Source organism: Clarias gariepinus, chromosome 1 (assembly GCF_024256425.1).
Source record: "Clarias gariepinus isolate MV-2021 ecotype Netherlands chromosome 1, CGAR_prim_01v2, whole genome shotgun sequence".
Classification (NCBI taxonomy): domain Eukaryota; kingdom Metazoa; phylum Chordata; class Actinopteri; order Siluriformes; family Clariidae; genus Clarias; species Clarias gariepinus.
Window position 1 is genome coordinate 26,310,834 of NC_071100.1, and position 21,971 is coordinate 26,332,804.

At 42.1% G+C, this 21,971-nt stretch overlaps 1 protein-coding gene across 3 annotated transcripts; it reads left to right on the forward strand.

The window, feature by feature from the left end:
* The first annotated feature begins 3,932 nt into the window (after positions 1 to 3,932).
* LOC128524553 (insulin receptor substrate 2-B) lies at positions 3,933 to 19,769 on the forward strand. 3 transcript variants are annotated; one of them, XM_053497185.1, is made up of 3 exons: positions 3,933 to 7,752; positions 10,242 to 10,310; positions 11,091 to 11,101. In XM_053497185.1, exons 1-2 carry the CDS (start codon positions 4,254 to 4,256, stop codon positions 10,277 to 10,279), a joined length of 3,537 nt encoding a protein of 1,178 aa, XP_053353160.1. In that variant the 5' UTR covers positions 3,933 to 4,253; the 3' UTR covers positions 10,280 to 10,310; positions 11,091 to 11,101. The 3 variants fall into 3 exon arrangements, with proteins under 3 accessions (XP_053353160.1, XP_053353174.1, XP_053353166.1); XM_053497199.1 differs by lacking the exons at positions 10,242 to 10,310; positions 11,091 to 11,101 and adding an exon at positions 19,383 to 19,769; XM_053497191.1 differs by lacking the exon at positions 10,242 to 10,310 and having other exon boundaries at positions 11,091 to 11,141.
* Positions 19,770 to 21,971: the final 2,202 nt, after the last annotated feature.

Below are 21,971 nucleotides of genomic sequence, written 5' to 3' on the forward strand. Positions count from 1 at the left end.
TTCCATCTCTTATGTTTATTTTCCCTTACCGTTTATAGAAAAAGTACAGATTCAATAAACTGCATGCAAAACAAGAACACCACATACTAAAATCATTTATTTTTATATAATGAAGTACAGTGGAGGACAAAAATATTACGCCCACATACCCAATTTATTAGTTCTCCCTGTGCACAAAACTAAGGTGATTTCACTAATTAGTTCTAACCTACAGTGTATAGATCGAATTGTTCTAACTAACTGGACAACTAGTGAAAAACTTGATATGTGACAATAGTATGAGCTTCTGGAGCCATGATCTGGGTCATCTCCTGACCTAAACCCGATAGAAAACCACTGAACAAGGGTGAAGCAGCCAGCAGCAGTCAAGACATCATCTTCTGTACGTGATCTTCAGGAAGTAATCAAGCAGGCATGGATTGAGCGAGTGACACCAGAGACCTGAAGATGTCATTTTGCCTCTGGATTCAGCAACTCTTGAGGAATAAAGTGCATGTTATATAGCAGTTTCATTGAATAAAATAACAAATTATTCTCTGATGATCTTATCTTAATTGTTATTATTTTTTTTAATTGTAAAAAGGTTTAAACATTAAAACATTAAATTTAACTTTTGTCTTAATACTTTTGGACACCACTGTTCATACATCGCTGTCCATTCTTACAGATGCATCAGAACTCACAGATTTCAGCGAATCAATGTAGCTAAATCATGCTTTCATTATGTACTAAAGTTACTTCTTACATTGTGTGAATGACAGAATGCTTGTCTGTATTTATGACATTTATCTTACACCCCAATTCCTGTTTTAAGGGGTGGAAAATGTATTGAGAAACTACTTGGAAGTATAAATTACTTGATTCAATATTATTCATCTTTTGATTTAGCCAAAGTAGTTAGAAAATATAATGATTTATTAATTTTTTTATATGTTGTTTTTTTCTGAAATCTCATTTCAGTCTTTGTAAGTTGGTTGAATGGAGTATGAGTAATGCTACATAGTTTGTTAATAAATCATCATCTGGGTAATTATTGATGAGGCATGTGCGATTATTAATAAGGTATAAATCAAAGAAAATTTAATTATTGCAAAAACTATTTTCTCCGTGGAAATACAATATAATTATGAGTGCAAGTATCCAGTTGCAGTAATACTTAAGTGAAGTATAAACATGTCAAAATGATATTTAAATATCAACTTCATGATATTACAATATTAAAATCTGGCGTCTGGTTCAGGTGCTCAGAAATGGAATAGAGGCTGCATTAAATTTAGCTTCATCTAAATTTGCTCTGTATGAATATAGCAGACAACATGGTGTGCTGTGATATATTTAAGCCAGTCATAAAAATTAAGAAGCTAACCAGCTGAAGATGTTATGCACACATTATGTACACTGTCATCAGGCAACATGTGACCTCTTGTAGAAACACAAATACCACTACAGAAGTTTCCACTTGGGGGTAATGAAACAAGACATGGTCACTGAACACATTTCCGCTGTCAGTCTGGGAAAGGTGCGAGAGAAACTTATGGACTGCCTGGCACTCTGGCAGTCTGGCAACGCTTACGTACACGGAGTACAGTATAAGCATGCGATGTGTTTCCATTGTGCGAATGCCAGGCTTGAGCACAGTGTGTCCGGTACATCCAGCGTTCAATAACCACTTCATTATGATCAGTGCCACAGTACATGATGGAAACACTAGGCGAGAGGTGGAGATCTACAGTGTATTGGAAAGTTTTCTGGCATGCTCATACCCAGACTGCGGAAATGTGCTGTTGACTCCAGAGTTGGCTTCTTCAAGCCAACTATGTGCCCAAAGGTTTGTGGACACCTGACCATCACATCTGTAAGTGCTTTGTGAACATGCCATTCCAGATTTGGCCCAAACCTTGTTGTAATAATAACCTCCCCTTTTCTGGAAAGGCTTTTTTTTTTTTTTTTTTTACTGGATTTTGGAGTCTGGCCGTATGGATTTGTGCTCATTTAAACACAACAGCATTAGTGGGGTCAGAAACGTTAATACAGGTAAGGAGATCTGGGAAGTGTTCTATAAAGGTGTTCAGAATTGTTTTTTTGTTTATCCTAGGAGGCTCCTTGTCAACTTTAATAACGCTAGCATATCATTTTTCTCAGCAAATTAATCTGACAGGTGAATATATAGATGACCCCAGCTTCAAAGCAGAAAATCACTGAGCTTGTGTTTAATTTCAACACTTCATGAGTGGAGTATGAAATATATTTTATTTATTTATTCATTCATTGATTTATGTTCTTTATCACTGATCCCGTGTAGGGTCACTGTGAACCTGGAGTGTATTTCAGGGAGCTCAGGGCACAGGACGCTGGTCAGGGTGCCAAATCATTGCAGAGCACAGGCACACACACACACACACCCGCCAATCATACTGCCAGTTTTGGAAACTTCAATAAGCCTGAAATGTGTTTTCGGACTGTGGGGGAAACCAGAGTACAGTGAGGAAACCCACAAAGCACGGGGAGAACCTGAAGGCGAGATCTGTAACCCCATCACCTATTGCATACTAGAGGTTACCCGCAGCTCCACCTCTGTGCATATCCTGATGTCTGCATGCTACCAGTAGCTGTTAATGGAGTGTGTGCTTAATCCACTGCTGCTCCTCATGTTGCTACAATGTTACGCCAGATCTCACAGTAGGACAAAAAAGGTGATGACACTGCTTACTGTTACTCGGTGAGAGATGCTTGCTGCACTGGCCGCCTGCTACATCAGGGTTTCAGTAGCTATGAGTTCAGCCTGATGTACCCCATATCGCCGTAGATGACGCTGCCTAGTGTTTGCATCAAATGCAGCAAATGAACACAACTAAGCACATAACTTATTTTTCAGTTTAATATCGAGTGTTGCATTCAGAGTGAAGTTTTCCTTTAGAAATGAAACGTGAATTTGCATTTTGGCTACAATCACTAATGCAGCTGGTGGATGAACCGGAAGAGTGACTTTAAACGCTACTCACTTCCCCACATTGCCCTTACTCCTGTTTCCCACGGTGTGTGAATTTAAGTCCTGAGGCAGCACATTAAAACTAGTTTCCGCTGATGTGTGCATATGACTGATCACTTTACTTGGTGCGTTCTTAAGTCTCAGAGTGTACGTTCAAAAGCGTTCCTCTTATACACAAAGAAATTTGCCAACATTTTTTTGCTTAATACTTCATTAAATATCAAGAAATGCATTCAGTGTAAAACCTCTGCCAAGTTATACTCATTTGTCTAATTTTCTTGTTGATTCTGTTAATCTTCTTTGCAACAATGGACACTGCTAAAAGAGCTATATAAATCAAATTGAATTGAATTAAATAAACCCCAGTCACTGGTCCCAAGCCCAGATAAAATGGGAGGGTCGCGACGGCAAGGGCATCCTGAAAGATCATCAACAACAACATCTTATATGAACTCTGCGCTGTAAACTGCACTAACAGGCCATGACAGCACCTTGATGAAGAATAAAGTTGGCTTAGCAACCACTGATATCTGTGACAACTGACATGATCTTACAGCTATTATTTTTTAAGTTAATGTTTAAAAGAAAATAATGTGCTTCCTTGTTTAATACCACTCATATGAGAAGAACATGGGTGTGGGTTTAACAAGAGGAAAACAGACAACCTGTTGCAGCATGCTTGTAAATTTAAATGCCCGTCTCATCAGAAAAAGGCGTTTTACTTGAGACTCATCCTATTGGACACCAGCTCTGTCGATCAACCCTAGAGCGCCTATTTTTCTCCCTGGAAGGAGACTTGCTACACAGCCATTGGTTGGACCTATTGACGACGCAGGCACGTTCTGCCTTACGATTGGCTCTGGATCGCTGCAGGAGCCCGCAGCTGGACCAATCAGATCACGGAACTTGCATTGTGCGTCCGCCCATAGCCGGATGACGCAAGGGTCACGTGTTGTTTGTGCCGCGGTCCATAGAGATGTGTGTACAGAGGGAGTGAAGAGCAGATTGGCAGCGCCGCTAGGATCTACCGATAATAGAAACGGGTAATGTGGTCATGTTGCAGTGGCTTGGCTTGAATTCTTGTCGCGTTGGCTGCGTTTTCCTGAGGCGGCTCAGAGCAGCGCATCACCGGGAGGCATAAATTGCCGGAGGAGAACACGACCCCCCGCTCAATCCCTCCCACCCTCCCCAAACAAGAATGGGGTCTCGTAGCGCGACGCTAAGACGAGGATAAACTTAACCTGACGTTTACCAAACAAAAACAATGGCAAATCTTGCTAATTATCCAGACGCCGCCATGCTCATTCTGGAAGCGCAGCAGAGGACTAGTGCCGGAGCTAAACCCGCTCCAGCCGGCGGGGATCCCCCTTCCTCACCGCTGCACGGCGGCGGCGGCGCGCGCTGCCATCAACACCAGCCGCACGCGCATCACCAACCGCAGGACCAGCACCAACAGCATTTCGATCACGAGAACTATCAGCAGTCTCCGGCGCGGAAAAGCCTCCTGTCTTCTTTTAAGCCAGCACACGAGGACTCTGCTGCTACGAGCCACACACAGGCTACCTCATCCGCCGCTGCCATGGCTGTTCACCCCGGCGCTGCTGCTGCTGCTACCGCCGCCGCCGCCGCCGCCTCAGACGCGCTGGACGACATTAGGAAGTGCGGTTACCTGAGAAAACAGAAACACGGCCATAAGAGGTTTTTCGTCTTACGCTCAGCGAGCCGCTCAGGCCCGAGCCGACTGGAGTACTACGACAGTGAAAAGAAGTTCCGTAGCAGCCTTCGCTCCGCCGCCGCCGCCTCCTCCTCCTCCTCCTCGTCTACCGGCGCCGCTGCAGCCAGCGCTTCTCCCCCCAAACGCGTGATTTATCTCTACCAGTGTTTCACTGTAAACAAAAGGGCGGACTCAAAGAACAAACACCTCATAGCTCTGTATACCAAGGATGAATATTTCGCGATTGTAGCTGAAAACGAGCAAGAGCAAGAAGACTGGTACTTAGCGCTCAGCGACCTGATGAATGAAGGCAAAAAAAGCCACACTGAAGCCGACGAGCTCGACGACGGCTACGGCACGGTAACGCCAGGCACCGTCTTCAAGGAGGTCTGGCAGGTAAACGTGAAACCCAAGGGCCTGGGGCAAACTAAGAATCTCACGGGTGTGTACAGACTGTGCCTCTCCTCTAAAACCATCCACCTCGTAAAACTGAACTCTGAAACCCCGTGTGTAAACCTGCAGCTGATGAACATCAGGCGCTGTGGCCACTCCGAGAGCTTCTTCTTCATCGAGGTCGGGCGTTCCTCTTCCATCGGTCCGGGCGAGCTGTGGATGCAGGTGGACGATTCGGTGGTGGCTCAGAGTATGCACGAGACCATTTTAGATACCATGAAGGCTCTGAAAGCCTACGCCGAGTTCAGGCCAAGGAGTAAAAGTCAGTCGTCAGGTTCTAACCCGATGGCTTTCATGACCACACGTCGGCACCTGGGAAACCTCCCACCCAGCCAGACGGGACTGCAGAGGCGGTCCCGGGCCGAGTCTATGGTTGGCACTCCGCCTAGCAGTAAGAGCAGTGGCGCGAGCGGATACAGGTTTCGCACGTCCAGCGAAGGTGAGGGCACCATGAACCGCCCGTTTCGGTCAGTCACGGGCAGCCTGATCCACCTCAATACAGCCCGTGCTAATTTGGGTAGACAGGAGAGTAGCAGCGGAACCGGAAGCCGATATGTCCGAGCCCCGCCGGGTGCCGCCTACCATGCGCGGTCTGCCTCACTTCCTGTGTCTCACTTCCCATCCACCACTAGTCCTGTCAGTATGTCCAGTAGCAGCGGCCATGGCTCTGTCACTGATACCAACACCCGACCCTCCAGCGCTTCCATCTGCGGTTCTCCCAGCGATGGAGGCTTCAACTCCTCGGACGAATACGGATCCAGCCCTGGAGACTTCCGCTACTTCAGGGTTCGCAGCAACACACCTGACTCGCTGAGCAACACGCCCCCCATCCGGGAGGAGAACTGTCTCAGTGACTACATGGCGATGGGCTGGAGCCGGGACATGTTCGGTGGGAGTGCCGGGGACGCTTCACGCGACGATACTGCTGAGGAAGATTCACGCTCGTTTAGGAGGCGCACTCCTTCCTTTTCCAGACAGGTGGGAGCTGCCGGTGCAGGTGGAGTAGCTGTTTACCAAAAGATGACTCAGACCAACTTCTCGCTGGACGAGGCTGTAGCTGAGGGAAGCTTTCTAGGCAGTAATGGCCAGCTTGCCTCCATCTCTTCATCACTTCGTTCTGATTACAGCTCCAGCTCTGAACACAGCCAGGACCACCCTCCTGCACTGCGGGCTGCTGACTCTTTTAAAGACGATGGATACATGCCCATGATGGCAGGTGTGGTGCCCTCCGCACGAGAAACAGATTACATGCCTATGCAACCCAGTCCTCTTGTCTGTGCCTCACCAAATATCCAAAGCACGGCCTCACCTCCCACTCATCAGCACATAGACTCACAAGGCTACATGATGATGCTCCCAGGTGGAAATGGGGCTGCAGACTCCCCAGCACCACCTAGCCCTCACACTAGCGGCAGGGGGCTTATTCAGAGAGGTAACGAGCGTCCCGAAAATGGCGAATACATGGATATGTCTCAAAGCAGGCCTGTGATAGGCAGACGAAAATTCTCTAATGACAGTTACTACACGCTGAGTGCTCCTGAGATACCAAAATCTTACAGCTCATATTTCTCCCTCCCCCGTTCATACAAAGCCCCCGCAAAACATCGACGTGAACCTGCCAAGCCTGCCTACATCTCACCTGGTACCACACCTGAGCATAATGGCTGTAGCGATATGGATCACCATTCTTCGTGTCGAAATCGCCTCCCGTTTAGCCGACGCAGTTTCCATGGGTCTTTACAGCCGAGTGACCCGGTGGAATGCCCCTCCAGCCCTGGCGAGTACATTAACATTGAGTTTGGTGACCAGGTCCCATACGCACTCACTGCAGAGGACACTCTGACCAGCCAAAGCGCTCACCGGCAGGACCGGCATTCTCCGTTCCCACAAGACTACATGAGTGTGGAGGTGGACGGCCTTCCACCCAAAAGTCAGTCTTCACGTTCATCGCTGGTGGCCCCTTGGAACCCTCCGACCTACATTCGCACCAGCGGCGGTGGAGTCACTTTGGGTCACCTGGATGACTACACGGAGATGAGCTGCGGTCCGCACGACGGGCATAAAAGCCCCACAACGATGCTACAACACCTTAGCGTTTGTGAGCAGAGATATCCAAGCTCCAGCACATCTGTTGAGCCAAAGGTCATCCGTGCAGACCTCCAGGGCAGGCGGAGACACAGCTCTGAGACTTTCGTCACATCCACAGAAGTGACAGGAGCGAATGGCCTGGACAGCAGCGCCCCAGTTCCCAGCACTGTTTCTCAGGTGGCGGATAGCAAGTGGCAGAGCTCACCGTCCTTCGACAGCACGTGGATGTGTGTGGAGAACAAAGCGGCAGGTGGCACAGAGGAAGCACCTGGCCTCTCCTCAGAGCGAGCTGAAGCAAGTGCCTGTTCTGTGAGAACCATAAGGACTCTACCTGTGGAACACCAAAATGGCCTCAATTACATTGCCCTGGATCTGAGAGAGGACCAAGGCACTGAGAGTGCCAGCGCTGAGCCCCAGCTGCCAGCCTCTGGCATGCTTCACCCAGAAAATGGAGAATACGCCAGCATCGATTTCATTAAATCTGAGCGAATCACTGCAACTTCGAAAGGTGAGCCTCATTTGTCATTATACACATTGATACTTTTAGTCTTTTATTTATATATATATATATATATATATATATATATATTATTTTTTTTTAGTTATTTATATATATTTTTTTTTTAATGCCACCTTTTCCCACCTGTTGCATGCATTTAAACTACATAGCATTAATTCTTTGGGACATTTATTATATTTATTATTCCCCAAGTTCTGCTTTAACCATTGCAGTAAACACATCAGTCACTTAACATCATTTTAAACCCGCTCCCGAGGGAGATGTGTACATTTATGTGGAGGCAGAGCCTCATCCTGCTGAAGCAGTCCATCCATTAGTGTGATTCGAACGCTGTAACCGTAACCACACAGGGAAGTCCTGCGAACATATGTAGTAAAGAGTAAAGCAGTAAAGCTCGAAGGCCTGTTTAGTCTTTACCTTGTGTGGAGTACGAAGGGACAAAGACCCCTATGTGTTATTGTGGCGTGTGATGTTGTCTAGAGACGGTTTTTGTGTTAGTTATGGCGACCTCTTTCCACTCACTAGAGATGACACAGCAGCGTCGGTCTCGGTACTGCGTAGATCCTTCTGTGTGAGCTCCAGATATTTGTTTTCATGTGCATGAATCGATGCAGAGTGTGTTTTACTAAAATGGGTATTACTTTGAAGAGAGAATTTATTTCTTATATTTATTGGCAGATAATCCTTCTTTCCTAGTTTTGTGTGTCATTACATCTCACTTTGATATTCCTGGGTCAGTTTGATGCTGGTCAGAAAAAAATATTGTGTGTGTGTGTGTGTGTGTGTGTGTGTGTGAAAATGAGGGGAGAGTGAGTCAGTGTTCTCAGCAAGCCCCGGCTGACTCATTTGTTTATCATATAGTTGAGGTAGAGATGAGAGAACGAGAGAAAGAGGGTAAGACAGGGAGAGGCAGCACCTATGTGAGAGTGTGACCATGGAAGTGTGTGTATTTGTGTGTGTATGTTTGGTCTTACACTGTTTAATACTTTTATTTTTTAAGGATAAAACCATGACCTGTCAATAAGCACATAAACCTTGAACTCTATTTGATCTGCTAACTTTCAGCTGTATTCTCTGCCCTTGTCGCCCGTCCCCGTCCTCCCTCTCCGTCTCGTCCTTCCTCACCGTCCTCTCTTTACCCCAAACCCCCCCCACTTACCAGGTGTGGGGTCTGTTTCTAGAGTGTGCACGTGCATGTTTTGCTGACGAGTGCTCTGCTTTCTTTTCTTGTTGTTTAGTTGACCCAGCATGTTGTGCACACATTTCTTTACAGGAAACATCTAAGTGCCGAGAAATGTTACAGTCGTACTTCCTGTCACGCTGCACTTGCATGGCATTGCATCTTGTGGCACTTTCTAGCGTATGGTCTGCTAACCAGTCATATTAAAGCCATTACGTTATCAGGCATGCCCTAAACACGTGTTTGGGTCTGCTTTCAATTTGTTGTGTTTCTGTGGCGTTCGCTCGCTGCTGCAGTGTTTTTTGGCAATAGCTGTGTGACACCTCATCTGGATTTGGGAGATGTGCCCTCTTTGTGGTGTTGGAATGTAAAGCGCACAGCTACACAAGAATGTGCCTCAATCACCCCACCATGCTTTTCACTGTGGGCTCTCTGGCATGCTGCTTTAAACAGGACATATCAGTGTATTAACACTGAAGTAGAGCAGTCATAGTTTTTTTTCCCCTTCTTCTTCTTCTGCAAAAAAAAAAATGTAAAAAAAACAATCTATTTTTGATACTGGCGATCCACACAAGACAGATTTATCGAGCTGCTTTGGATTTTTGTTTGTTTGGGGTTGTGAGCGGCACCACAGCAGGGCACCGAGAGGGCACGGGGAACAGATGAGTAATCCGGAAGATTAAGGAGGAAGGAATATTAACAGAGATGTGAAATCTATGGCATTTGGCGTTTGTGTCAGGTTATGAAAGTGCGAGACAGAGCCATATTAAACAAATTCAAGCAATTGCAAAGACTTCTATCGTGCGTTGCGTTTAAATTGTCCGTATCGACTCGAAAAAAAAAAAAGTCTGATCGTGCCAGTCTTAGGAATGTCTGGCGATCTCTGTGCTACAATAGCAGCCTGGGTTTGACTTGGCAGGTGCCATGACAGGTTGTTCATATGTTTTAGCAGTTCCTGATTTTCACTCCAGGGTAATAAATAAAGTAAATCCAAGTCATTCTGTTCATTTTGGTGACTTGCTGGAGCAAAAATCTGTGCGCAGAAGCCCATGTCTGTTCTGTGGATCCATCACAAACTTGTTTACAGCTTCAGCCTGAAAGCAGATACAGTTAACCTCTCTATAAGACTGTATCTACTACTGTATAAGACTACAACAGCTACCAAGCTGTTTACTTCCTCCCTTACAGGACACTGATTTACCCAGAAGAGTTACAGTTTGTGCACTGCTCGTGTCAGCACTTTCAGGCTGAAAGCGCAAAAGCGTCATGTGATACATTTCTCTAACTGCTTTTCCAGCCAGGCGTCCACCCACGCAGACCGCTTCGGTCGGCTGACCTGTACGCATGGACTATGAAGATTCATCATGTATGTTGTTTTTTTCCCATTGGTGAAAAGTCCCAAAAAGTGTGCTAAGTTGGATCTTACAGATGCCTTAACTGTCCGTACATTCCTAGAAAAAACAGACGAGGAACATAGCAGGGATATAATCAGTTATAGACTTTTTTTGTTTGTCTTTGCACAAGGTTAATGGTATTCTTAGTCACGCACCGAAACTTTGACCCTACTCCCTTTACATGTATGCACACCCCTCCTTAAAGAAACCTTGACCCCATGTTTGTGTGGCAGTCATTAGTGAATCAGTGACAGTTTAGGGACATGAGTGTGCTTTCCACACCTCGCAGATCTATCGGTTAAAGTGTGTTACTGAGAAAGAAAAAAAAAAGGTGGTATAGAGTCAGCCTGTACTGAAGTGCACACTTAAAGACAGCAAGGCAAAGCTCAGTGTATGTATGTGTGTGTGTGTTGGGGGGTGAGGGGGGTGCGGGGTGTATACCTGCTTTTTAAAGAGGCTCAAATTAGGTGTAAGACGTGACAGGAACACCTTGGTCCAGAACACTGCATGCTGTTCCTGTGAGTGTTCTGCATATGAACTGGCGCCCACACACAAACGCACATACTGTACACTCTCAGAAATGTTTAAACTAATATTAATCTTTCGATTAGAGACAAGGGGAAAAAATCTATCAATTTTTACGTCGCCATTCTTTCATGTGACAATTCATGTGACGTTTTTTTATTTTTATAATTTTAAAAATGTTTGCATTTAAGGTAGTAAAATATTGCTATTCCTCTGTAATCCTACAGGTGGTGCGCTATAAACTACTCACACACTCGGCAGGCAGCACATCCTGTGTGGTAAGAGTTAATTATTTGTTAAGTTTCTTTAAAGCTGTTCTGTAATCTGTGGGGGAAAAATACATACATGGGCCAGGGGTAGCTCAGTGGTTAAGGCATTGGACTACGGTTCGGAAGATCCCAGGTTCAAACCCCACAACCACCAAGTTGCTACTGTTGGGCCCTTGAGCGAGGCCCTTAACCCTCAACTGCTCAGATGTGTAATGAGATCAAAATGTAAGTCGCTCTGGATAAGAGCGTCTGCCAAATACCTAAATGTAAATGTGGAAAAATTATAAATATATAAATAATTTTATAAATATATATATACAGTATATATAAAACTTTAAATTTGGTGTGTCTGTACATTAAGGATATTTAAAAAAAAACTTATTTGGACATAAGATAATAACTAATGGAACACATCAAGATGTTTTTTTGGACCTGTACGCATGGACAAATTGTCTGTCTGTCAGTTTGTTTGTGCATGCATCACTCAAAAACTACTGCATGAATTTTATTGGGGTTTTCACAGGTGTTAAATAGTACACGGCCTAATATTATCATTAGTTCATCTCAAAATTCAACTGTTGGCACTTTTTTTTTGCATGCGCTTATGAGTGTGCAATTAAATTTTACACGGACAAAGTCTCAGGCACAGTGTGTGTTTGTGTATGTATATATATATAATTCTGGTGTATGTATATATGTACAGTATGTATACACAGAGTACAAAGTAAACTCCATTTGAATTACACTAGCAGTGTGTAGTATTATGTTTCCTCTAAAGTAGTCAGTAGTCACACTGTTGTTGAAGCTGTCATGCGATTGTCTAAAGAGAGGCATATATTTTATATTTTTTGGGCCCCTGTGAGTGTGGATAGATTAATATTGGGGTATTCATCAAATAGTGATGCTGAGAATTGCAATACAGATTAAACTGAGGTATGGTGGTGATATTTTATCGGCTGGTCCCTGGAAATGCCCTACTTTCTATACCATTACAAGAAAAACAAAAAGAGCAGTGCAGAAGAAATTTGTCGGGTACAAACACTTTTCCGCTGTTTTTTTTTTTTTTTGTCATGTCAGGGAATGTAATGGAGGTAGTTTATCATAAGGATCAAGTTATGGACTAATCTGATCCAGCCCCATTTAATTAGATTTGCATTATATTAAAGGGATTTAAATATGATAAAATCAGGAACAGTTCTTCCTGTGTTAAAGACTGTAGTGAGTCATACAAGCAGTCTCTAGCATAGGTGTGATTGCTGTATACAGAAAATTCAACCCATCGTCCAATGTGAAAAGAGCAGGACTGATTTAAAACCCTTTTTTTTATGAAAAACTGCATTAGCAAAACAAAGATATGGATAAAAAAATGAATGATATGGATAAAAAATTAAGATATTGATTAAAATGAAAAAAAAAAAACCCAGCATGAATTATTGAATTCATAGTAATAACTGATGGCTGTTGTTCTTTCTTCAGAACTAAGTTGTGTATCATTTTACATGCTGTTATGACATAAGGCCGGCATAAATGCTCTGGTGTTACGGTGTGTAAAATACGTATGCAATGCTTCTGAATGTCTTTTATTGGTATTATATAATTAATATTTTAAAGAAAGTAGAACAAAGCATATACAGAGGTTTCATTCATAAACAACTTTTTGTGTGTTTTCCCTCATTATGTCATGCTCAGTTCTCAGCTATCTTGTTGGCAGTTTCCCAAACAAGCAACAGCCCTGTACCAACCAGGCCAGGCGGAAAGGTTTCATGTGCTTCCCTCTAACCTCATCTTTTCAAACTGGCCCTAAATCTCACACTGTTAGGGGGCGGGACAACACACTCAGTGGGAAAGCAATATCTGCCTGTGTTTTACCTCGTGTGAGCTTTTGCAGATGCCTGTGATTGGCTAGTGTTGCTATGATTGATGTTGGAATGTAACATCACTCATGTCTAAGAGCACGGAGCAGTCTGCTCCATAGGACTCTAGGCTACGGATGGCAGTAGCACCAGCTGAGGCTTAAACTCGCCATCTCAGGATGAAAAAGCGGTGGGGCGCTGCCCAGGATCTATACCAGAACATCTCTGACTAAAGACGCTCAGTCAGTTTCAGTAGCAACTTCTTCCTGGTCAGGGTTGTCTGGTCTAAAACTCGTTAAAAGTAGCTTTCTACAAAAATATGACTCTTGTGTGATGAAACAGGATCTCTGTTTTTTTCACTGAAAAGGGAAATGTAATGAAAAGGCTCATGCTATTGATGTGACCATGCCAAGCTTTCTGTGATACAGGATAATTCATTTATTCCTTTGGCTTTATTAACTATTAACAATAACGATTAAATCTCTCTGTGCGCTTTGTGTTTAGATTGGTGTTTGGTCATGTCTTTGTATTTTACTTCTTTGTATTCATTCATCAAACAAGGTTTTTTTTTATTTAAAAAAATTAATCCACAATTTATTATAATTTTTCAAATAATGTAAAGCTGTATATAGCTGATCTTATTGACTATTTCTGTTTTAAATTCAAATTCAAACGGGTATTTACAAGCTCTCGTGTTACATATCTTTTCAAATCCATCACACTCGAGTCATTTCATTTGAGAGTTTTGCTGCGTTCATAAACTGCATGATGGTTGTGGTGCAGCTAAACCTGTCCTGCCATGCTCTGGTAAAATTGTGGCAAAGCTTAAATATGCAAATAAGCGCATCTGCAAAATTCGTCATAACCAAATTCATGTAAACGTCTTTTAATCCTTTCCAGTGGCAAGGCCGTGCATGAGTGTGTAGTGACGTGTTGGGGACACGGGAAACGCACACCTGTCTGTGGCACACAGGGTCTGTGTCACGTTCTGGGAGGACACATTGATTGGTCAGAGTGGGCTAGTAGTAAGTTGGGCGGTCGTTCAAGGACCTCCATGAATGTGATTTATTCCAGCAAGTGTTTATGTCCCTGCCGGTTTTTCTGCTCTGACTACACAAAGCCCAGGCTGAATAAATGCCTACTGGTTATCCCTCCACAGAACAGAATCATTTTTTAGTCTCTTTTCAAAACAAGTCCCCAAATCTATAAGTGAATAAGCCAACACAATATAGGTACAAGCTAATACAGTTCAAATATATGAACTTGGTGCTCATAAACTAATACACTAGTAAATGAAACTATGTTATCTATTAGCATTCATAATGGCCGTCTGGGAGACACTTGAACGTTTGAAAGCGAACTTCGGGCTGAGCTGGATATTGCAGTTAATTGACTCGGGAGTGTAAAAATATTACCGTTATTACAATGTGATCATTATTAAATGTGCGGTTCCACCCCAGGCTTATCTAAGGTGTCAGGTTGCATATCTGCACTCCGGCGAGATTGTGAATATCGGAAATGGAGACGCATTAGGAAAGGTAGTAAGAGCTTGAAAGGAAGATGATGGATCAGGCTGAGAAGGAGAGACCTTCAGTCCTGAGAGCAGTGTGTGCAAGTGGAGTTAATTAGGTTGTGCTGAAGCGTCAAGCTCGATCCTTTGACCTGGTGTGATCTCGGTTACATGAGATTTACAGGGCTACACCCGTACTTCCGCTGTAGGATTAGAAGGGATGAATCAGACAGATGGTCGTTTGTTTATTTATTTTGTTTTCAGTTTGTGCATGTCTCTTGACTTAGTCTCCTGATATAATTTATTTTTTAAAAAGTTATATTATTTTCTTTATTTAAAATGGTCATTTCACCCTTAAAGCTTTTCTTTACATGATTTTAATCAGGTCTGTTGTTTTGGAACAGGAAAGAGTGGGCATTGCCGATGGGGACTGGGGTAATCCCACTACCTTTGGGTGGAAAACGACACCCTAAAATAGCTTCTGAAGTGGCGCCTACATGGCAAGAGTGTGGTCATTGTTCCACTTATAGTATGATACATGATATATGATATGTTCCTTAGGTTTGTGGGAGCTATGCAGTGACGCACTGGAAGCCAGGGACAGCATGTGAGCGGTGACGTAGGCCTTAGATCCCCCGCCCCCAGCCTCCCCAATCATCAGCACTTTTAAAATGGCTTAAAAGGATATGAGATTGGGATTGGGGTTTTGGTTTTGCTGCAGTGGTTGCGTCATAGCACAGAGTGATTGACTCGGACCACAAAGATCTCTAGAGTTTTTTTTTTTGTTGTTGTTGTTGTTCTCCATTACCCATGGACTCATGTTACACTTAACAGTTTTAGAATTATCGCCTTTATTGTGCACTTTAATATTTTCATCATGCTGTAGGAATCTACTATAGTTAGGCGTCCTATCAGTGTCATCATTATTACAGCTTACAGATGTACGGGATTGCCTTTATATGTTAGGCGGCAGCTGTCTCGATGTGTAATGTGCACTGATATGCCATAAAATTTGATATAGTGATATGTTAGGAGGTGCCTATGATAGAATTATTATGTGCTGATTTTTTTTTTTTTTTTTTTTGCAGTGCATTGCATAACTGTTTCTGGCACCTCCATTCTTCCCGTTATAGCATCCTGGCACCGAAGTGCATCCTCAATAACATTGTGTTACTGGCATAAATGCCAAAACTTTCAGTACAGGTCGGGTTCACTGGGCCATGCCTGTCATGTTAACTGCTCCTTACATAACCTTTGGTCATGTTGTTTTCCTGCTCCAAACTGCCACTGCCACGTGCCTGAGCGCTCAAAAAATCACTCGCATTGTGTCCTTGATGTCTTTGTTTGGTCAGACGAAACCTTTTATCAAAAGCATTGATTGTTCACATTGAGGTTAAGCCAGGCTAGCACATGACTCCACTGCCTAGCTGGGAAAGCGAGGGAGAGGAAGAGTGGAGTGAAACTGGAAAGGATGAGATCAGCAGTTCTGTTTTATTATAATTATTATTATTTTTAACTTTACAAATGTGTCTAACTGCCTTTACTGTATAGTGACTTGTGTAAGCTGTGGCATTGTGGACAAGCTTCTATTGTTTTAATCAGCATTATAATATACTGCCTAGCCGGGAAAAAAAAAGTCGCCATTTCAGAAGTGTTAAACTATTGGGCTGTTACAGCAAAATGTGATCAGAATAAAATACGGAATGGAGATCAGTTTAACACCTGCTGAAGTTTAATGGTAAAAAAAATTGCTATGTGTCATAGTAAAAGTAAGGGCCTTTCCACACACACACAGTGATGAGAACTCACAGGACTGGAACCAAATACAGTAGCTGTCACTTGTTAGTGAGACTAATCAAAAAAATAGGCTTCGATTTGCTAGGAAGCATAAACATTGGGCTTTGGGGCAATGGGAAAAAAAATCATGTGGTCTAATGAGTTCATGCATAGTGCCCACTGTACAAGTGTCTGGAGGCAGTGTTATGATCTGGGGTTACTTCAGTTCGTCACAGTCGTATCCCAGGTCTCAAACTGGGACAGGTGGTTCTTGGAGCAGGAACCGGCCGCTGCGTTGTGTGCTGTAATTAAAGCTAAAAGTGATTGAAATCTTAGTGTGTGTGTGATTTTATTTATTTAAGTTTTTCTTTATTATTATTATTATTATTATTTTTTTTTTGGCCAGGCAGTGTATAATGGTGTTAAATGCTAAGGACGTCATAACCTATTATTTAAATGCTATTTAATGCCACCTGCACAAGATGCTAATATCACATTCTGCTTCTCGCACCTTTCGTTGCTTCATCTGCATGTTGCCAGTGAGGCTTGCCAGTCGGGGGAAATGTCTGGCCTGTTAAATGAATCATACAGTACGTGTGTATTATTTAATGAGTTGCTTAGCCAGTTCACAAATCTATCTGAATGTAAACTTGTGTGACTCCTACACTATGTTAATGATATTTGTTTAACAATTCTAAGCAATCTTGGTTTAGTGATAAACACTCACATTATGAGGACTCCTTGGGTTTGGGTGTGCGCAGTTGGCTTGTTCTTCCCAGGCTTGATGTTCTCCTCCAGGTTGCTTTTTTATGGCGTGTATTTTATTTAATGGCTCCATGCATTTAGCTTTTATAGTGATGTGACATTTGACTCGAGCCCCAGGTGAATGTCAGAAACATCTTCATTATATGAACTGCTGGAAAATGCAGTTACTCTTGTGGTTACTTTTAATCAAAATTCTTCCTTAGAAAGTTCTTTTTAACATCCAATCAGTTCTTTAACATAAACAGTGAGACATGCATTTGCCTCTCAGTTTTGTGTGTGTGTGTGTGTGTGTGTGTGTGTGTGTGTGTGTGTGTGTGTGTGTGTGTGTGTGTGTGTGTGTGTGTTTAAAGTAAAGGCTAGGGTACGTAGGCAAGTGTTTTTGGAAAGAGATCAATACTTAGGAATAAATGAAGCGCCGAAACATTAAAACTGAGCTAAACCTGACATAACACGGTCTCAGTCAGTAATGTGTCAATCATTCTCTTTCAGCTACGTTTGTGTGTGTGTATAGTGTGTGTGTGTATAGTGTGTGTGTGTATAGTGTGTGTGTGTATAGTGTGTGTGTAAGTGGTACAAATTGGATTTCACTGGGTTATTTATTTGCTTGTTTGTTTGTTTATTATTTATTAAATATTGAGTTGAATGAAACTTCACATCAATGGAGCCTACAAACAAACGACAAAATGCTAATTATTAATGCACTGATGACATTTGTTCAACAGCTCATAATTTCAAAAAACGTGTGGAATGAGGTGTTTTAAATAAATAGATATTTGTATGCTTGAAATTTCCTAAAAGCAAAAAGGCTTTTAATTGTAGTTATCTGATTATTTACACTAATCAAAAGTATGTGGACACCTGACCTTTACATCCGTGGTTTTATATGGCATCATTATATGATGTAATGCCCAAACTCAAACTAGTTCCTGCATAATAAGGCCACTGTTCACCTCAGCCTGACCTCACCCTTGCTGAACACCTTTGGGATAAACTCTCGTTACTGAACTCTCACAGCCATGCGCTAAAATCTAAAGGGAAAGCCTTCCTAGGAGTACAGAGTATGATAATAACAAACTTGCATGACAAAAACAATTGTGGTGCTGGGCTACAAGAAATGGAAAAGTTTTGTAATTGTGCTAAATTATTAGGCATTAATAACCTGTAATAAATAGAATCTATACACTTGTCACTTTCACAGGACCACCTGTACCCCTGTTTATTTATGTAATTTCCCATTAAAATTATACAATTACAGGTCAAGAACTTTAGTTTATGTTCATATCAAACATCAGTATGGGGAAAATGTGATTTCCCCGACTTTAAATGGTGGCATGTGTTCATGCCAGACTGGCTGGTTTGAGTATTTCGAAAACTGCTGATGAGCTGGGTTTTCAGAAGCCCAAACAAAAAAAAACATCCAGTAAGCAGTAGGCTAGACGGGCAGAATCACCTCAAAGGGGAACTATGAAGGGGCATTCAAGTCAACCTGAGACTTTTTGACTCTACAGAATAACAGAACATAGTTATAAAAACAAAACAAAAATTCCTTTATATCTCAATATAAGCCCCTGCTGCAATAATGCACTTATCCTAGCGTTTCACCAGTGCTTAACCATCAGGGAAGAAAGTTTTCTCAGTACACTAAAGCTTCATGTCTAAAACACTGGCCTCTTATCTTTAATAGCTTAAACATGTGGAAATAGGTTGGCGTATGCCCAGGACTGTACAGGACACCTGGCTGGCAATAACTCCCAGCTGAGTTACTGTAATGTGCAAGTGGCGATAGTGAAGGACTGTGTGTACAATTCCCACGGGCAGATGTGTCTCTTCTGCAAATTGGCGCACGGTTATCCACCGCTTTTTCAAGGACCAGGCATTCCACTCATCACTGGACGCTGATGGAAACAAGTGCATTGGGCACCACGTCATTGATGGATGTAGAGCCTTCTTTAAAATATTTGCACCATTTTGTCATCATACTGTGCTTAAAGTCTTTTCAAAATTTCAAACACCTGCATTTACGATAAATTTCATCTCAAGTCCCGATTTAACATGAACACCACTTGTACATCTGGAATGAGATCCAGGAAAAACAAAATACGAGCGATATGCTGAGATGTCCACATACTTTTGGCTATGTAATTTTAGTACATAAAAATATTGAGGATTGTGATAGTAAACACAGCATTGGTATGAAAATACTAATTTGCATAATGTTATGACCCTAATATGTCATTAAAAACAGGGATGAACTTGACATGGAAAAAAGGTTTGATGCTTTATAAAGCTCTACCTCTGTTCTAACCCCTGCTAACCCTCTACTTTTTTTTTTTTTTTTCAATTTAGAGTGAAGGTGAGATGCGTGGCTGTTTTTTTTTGTTTGTTTGTTTGTTTGTTTTTTGGAGAACGGAGGAGCCCCCGAGCCACCTTCAGCCCACCCCGCAGCCTGCAGGAACGACCCCAGGGACCTCCACTATGTTCTCGTCATGTCCTCATGTTAAATTTCACCTCTTCAAAAGCGCATTATTTTTTGTTTTGGTGTTGTTTGAGTTTAGCGCTTTGTTATTTTGATTGCTATTTTTAATGTTTAAATTTTTTAATTGTGCATAAAAAGGGTTTTGCTAGTTGACATTCAGAGATCCTGTGATAACTGTTGTCAGCAGTCTCATCGACACAGGTACACAGCGTTTCCTGATTACACAATGCTGATTAAAATGCAGTAGTTTTAACATAGATTTCAGGTGCATTTGTTATGAATTTGAGTATTATTCTTTTTTTCTTCTCAGCCTGGCAGACACATTGTATGCACAGATTTATTTTTTTCAGGGGTTCACCTGTAAGAGACATTTACACTTTTAATTTTTGCTGCATCTGTAAGTTTACAAGTGTTATTCCCTCAACTTGCATGTTATTCCTACGACACATGCTGTCCGTGCTATCTCGTGATCCCGGCGGCTGTCATGCACTCTATGACGTGCTGCGTTGTCCCTACGCTGGGCCCCAGGTGTGACGTGCTGTACATTCTTCATGTGTGACAGAGACCAACTGAACTCTCGCAGTCCTCCACTCCCCCTTTCCTCTCTTTATTGGTAGGGAGCACACTGCCTCTTCTCCTCACTACCAAATATGCAGGATTGACAGAAGGGGGAGGAGCCTGGTGGAAGAAAAGAGGAAGCGTCTATTCTGGGACTAAACAAAATGCCAGATCCAGAGTCCTGCTACAGTCTCGGAGCGCTCACAGGGCCAGCGTAGGGTCACTCATAATGTTACTATAACAGTCATGACTGAAAGCAGCTCATGAGAGTTCCTCGAACAAGGAAGCTCCACATTGATCAACTAGGTGACGTCACATTAAAACTTTTTTTTTTTTTTTTTTATGTCCTAGAGTCAGTAAGCAAAGCGCTAATCGGTCCACTGTTCTTATGAACACATCCAGAACAACACAATAGGACAGAAAGCAGATACAAACATTAAGCCTTTTGAGAGCATTTTTTTTTCATTAGCCAGCAGTTGTTGTTTTTTTTTCCTCTTAACTTCTCAGTATTGTACACACGCTTTAAGTGAGTGCCCACATCATACATCACGGCACAGGATTAAAGCTCAATATTTGCCTTATTGTTGTAATTTATTGTAGTATGTGTCAAACTTTTCTACGAAAGAAAACTCTAGCGAGCAGGTGCGTTCTAAAAGTCATATATGGTACTTTATCTTCTGCTTGAGACTGAGGTGTTTTTGCTTGTGCAGAACAAGAAATCATGTTCCTCTCCTTATTTCAGTACGTTTGATATAACAAACCAAATGTGAAACATTTCATTTAAAGCTTGTACTGGAAATAAAAATGACAAAAATAGAGATATTTTCATGGTATGTTGCTAAATTGTTGGTACTGAAAGTAAAAAAAAAAAAAAAAAAAAAAAAATGTGAATGTAACGTCTTAAAGCTCAAGTCCTTTGATATTTCAGTCCCTTCTGGTTAAGGGTCCTTTCCTCTCGTCCTCGTTTTGTATCGGATTCATGTCATAGAAAGCACAGGCCACAGCGACTGAATGTCTGTCATTCAGAGAAAACAGGGCATGTTTCAGCTAGCTCCTAATTTTTTTACGATTAAAAGAAGTCTAATAGAAATGTTGTGGCATGAACACTGCTTTTGATTTCATCTGTCCTGTTTTTAGGTACAGTGCTACAGTGATCTGTGTTACAGAGACGTTTATGACTGAGCGCTACTTTGGCACTATTTAAAAAAAAAAAAAAAAAAAGTAAAGGGAGAAAAAAAAACCTGCCTCAAAACAATGTTGTGTACGTTGGAAAAGAGCCAGCAAAAGCTGCTGTTTGTTGTTTGTTCAAGTGAATATTTTGTTGAACTGTGTTGCAATTTCAGTTCTTTTTTTTTTTGTTGCTGTTGTTGCTAAGATTGACTAATAACAATATATAGAAATGCACAGTGATGCAGGATTAACATGTTAATATGCAAGTTCAGTTTCTATTTCCTTTAGGATCTAGTGTAAAGATTTGATCACATCGAAATTGTACGGAATTAGATATTTTTCCTCAACCTCTGTTTGGGGACATTGTGGTTTTCCCCTGAATGGTGAGGCACTTTTGCAGTTTTGTAAAATGTATTTTGTTACAGTTGTAATTTTTTTTTGCTGCTGTGTATTGAGAAAAAGAGGGAAAAATAATTGGCCAAATGTAATCTTATTGATTACACTGAGGTTTAAGTGATTACAGTGATGATGACAAAGCTGTCATGGGATCTGCTATTGGTTAATGAAATTTGAATGCTTTTGCTGGCAGAGTTGCGTTCAGATATTGAGGTTTAAGCCTCCTGCGTTTATTTTTATTTTTATTTTTTGCTCATAGAAATACAAAGGGAAAAACAAAAGGAGAAAAAAATTATATTAAAAACCATTCATGGATGCGTCCACTGTACATAATG

Coding starts and splice junctions, on each gene's coding strand:
- LOC128524553 (XM_053497185.1), top strand. CDS start 4,254: ATGGCAAATCTTGCTAATTATCCAGACGCCGCCATGCTCATTCTGGAA. Junction 7,753..10,241: donor AATCACTGCAACTTCGAAAG/GTGAGCCTCATT, acceptor CTGCTTTTCCAG/CCAGGCGTCCACCCACGCAG.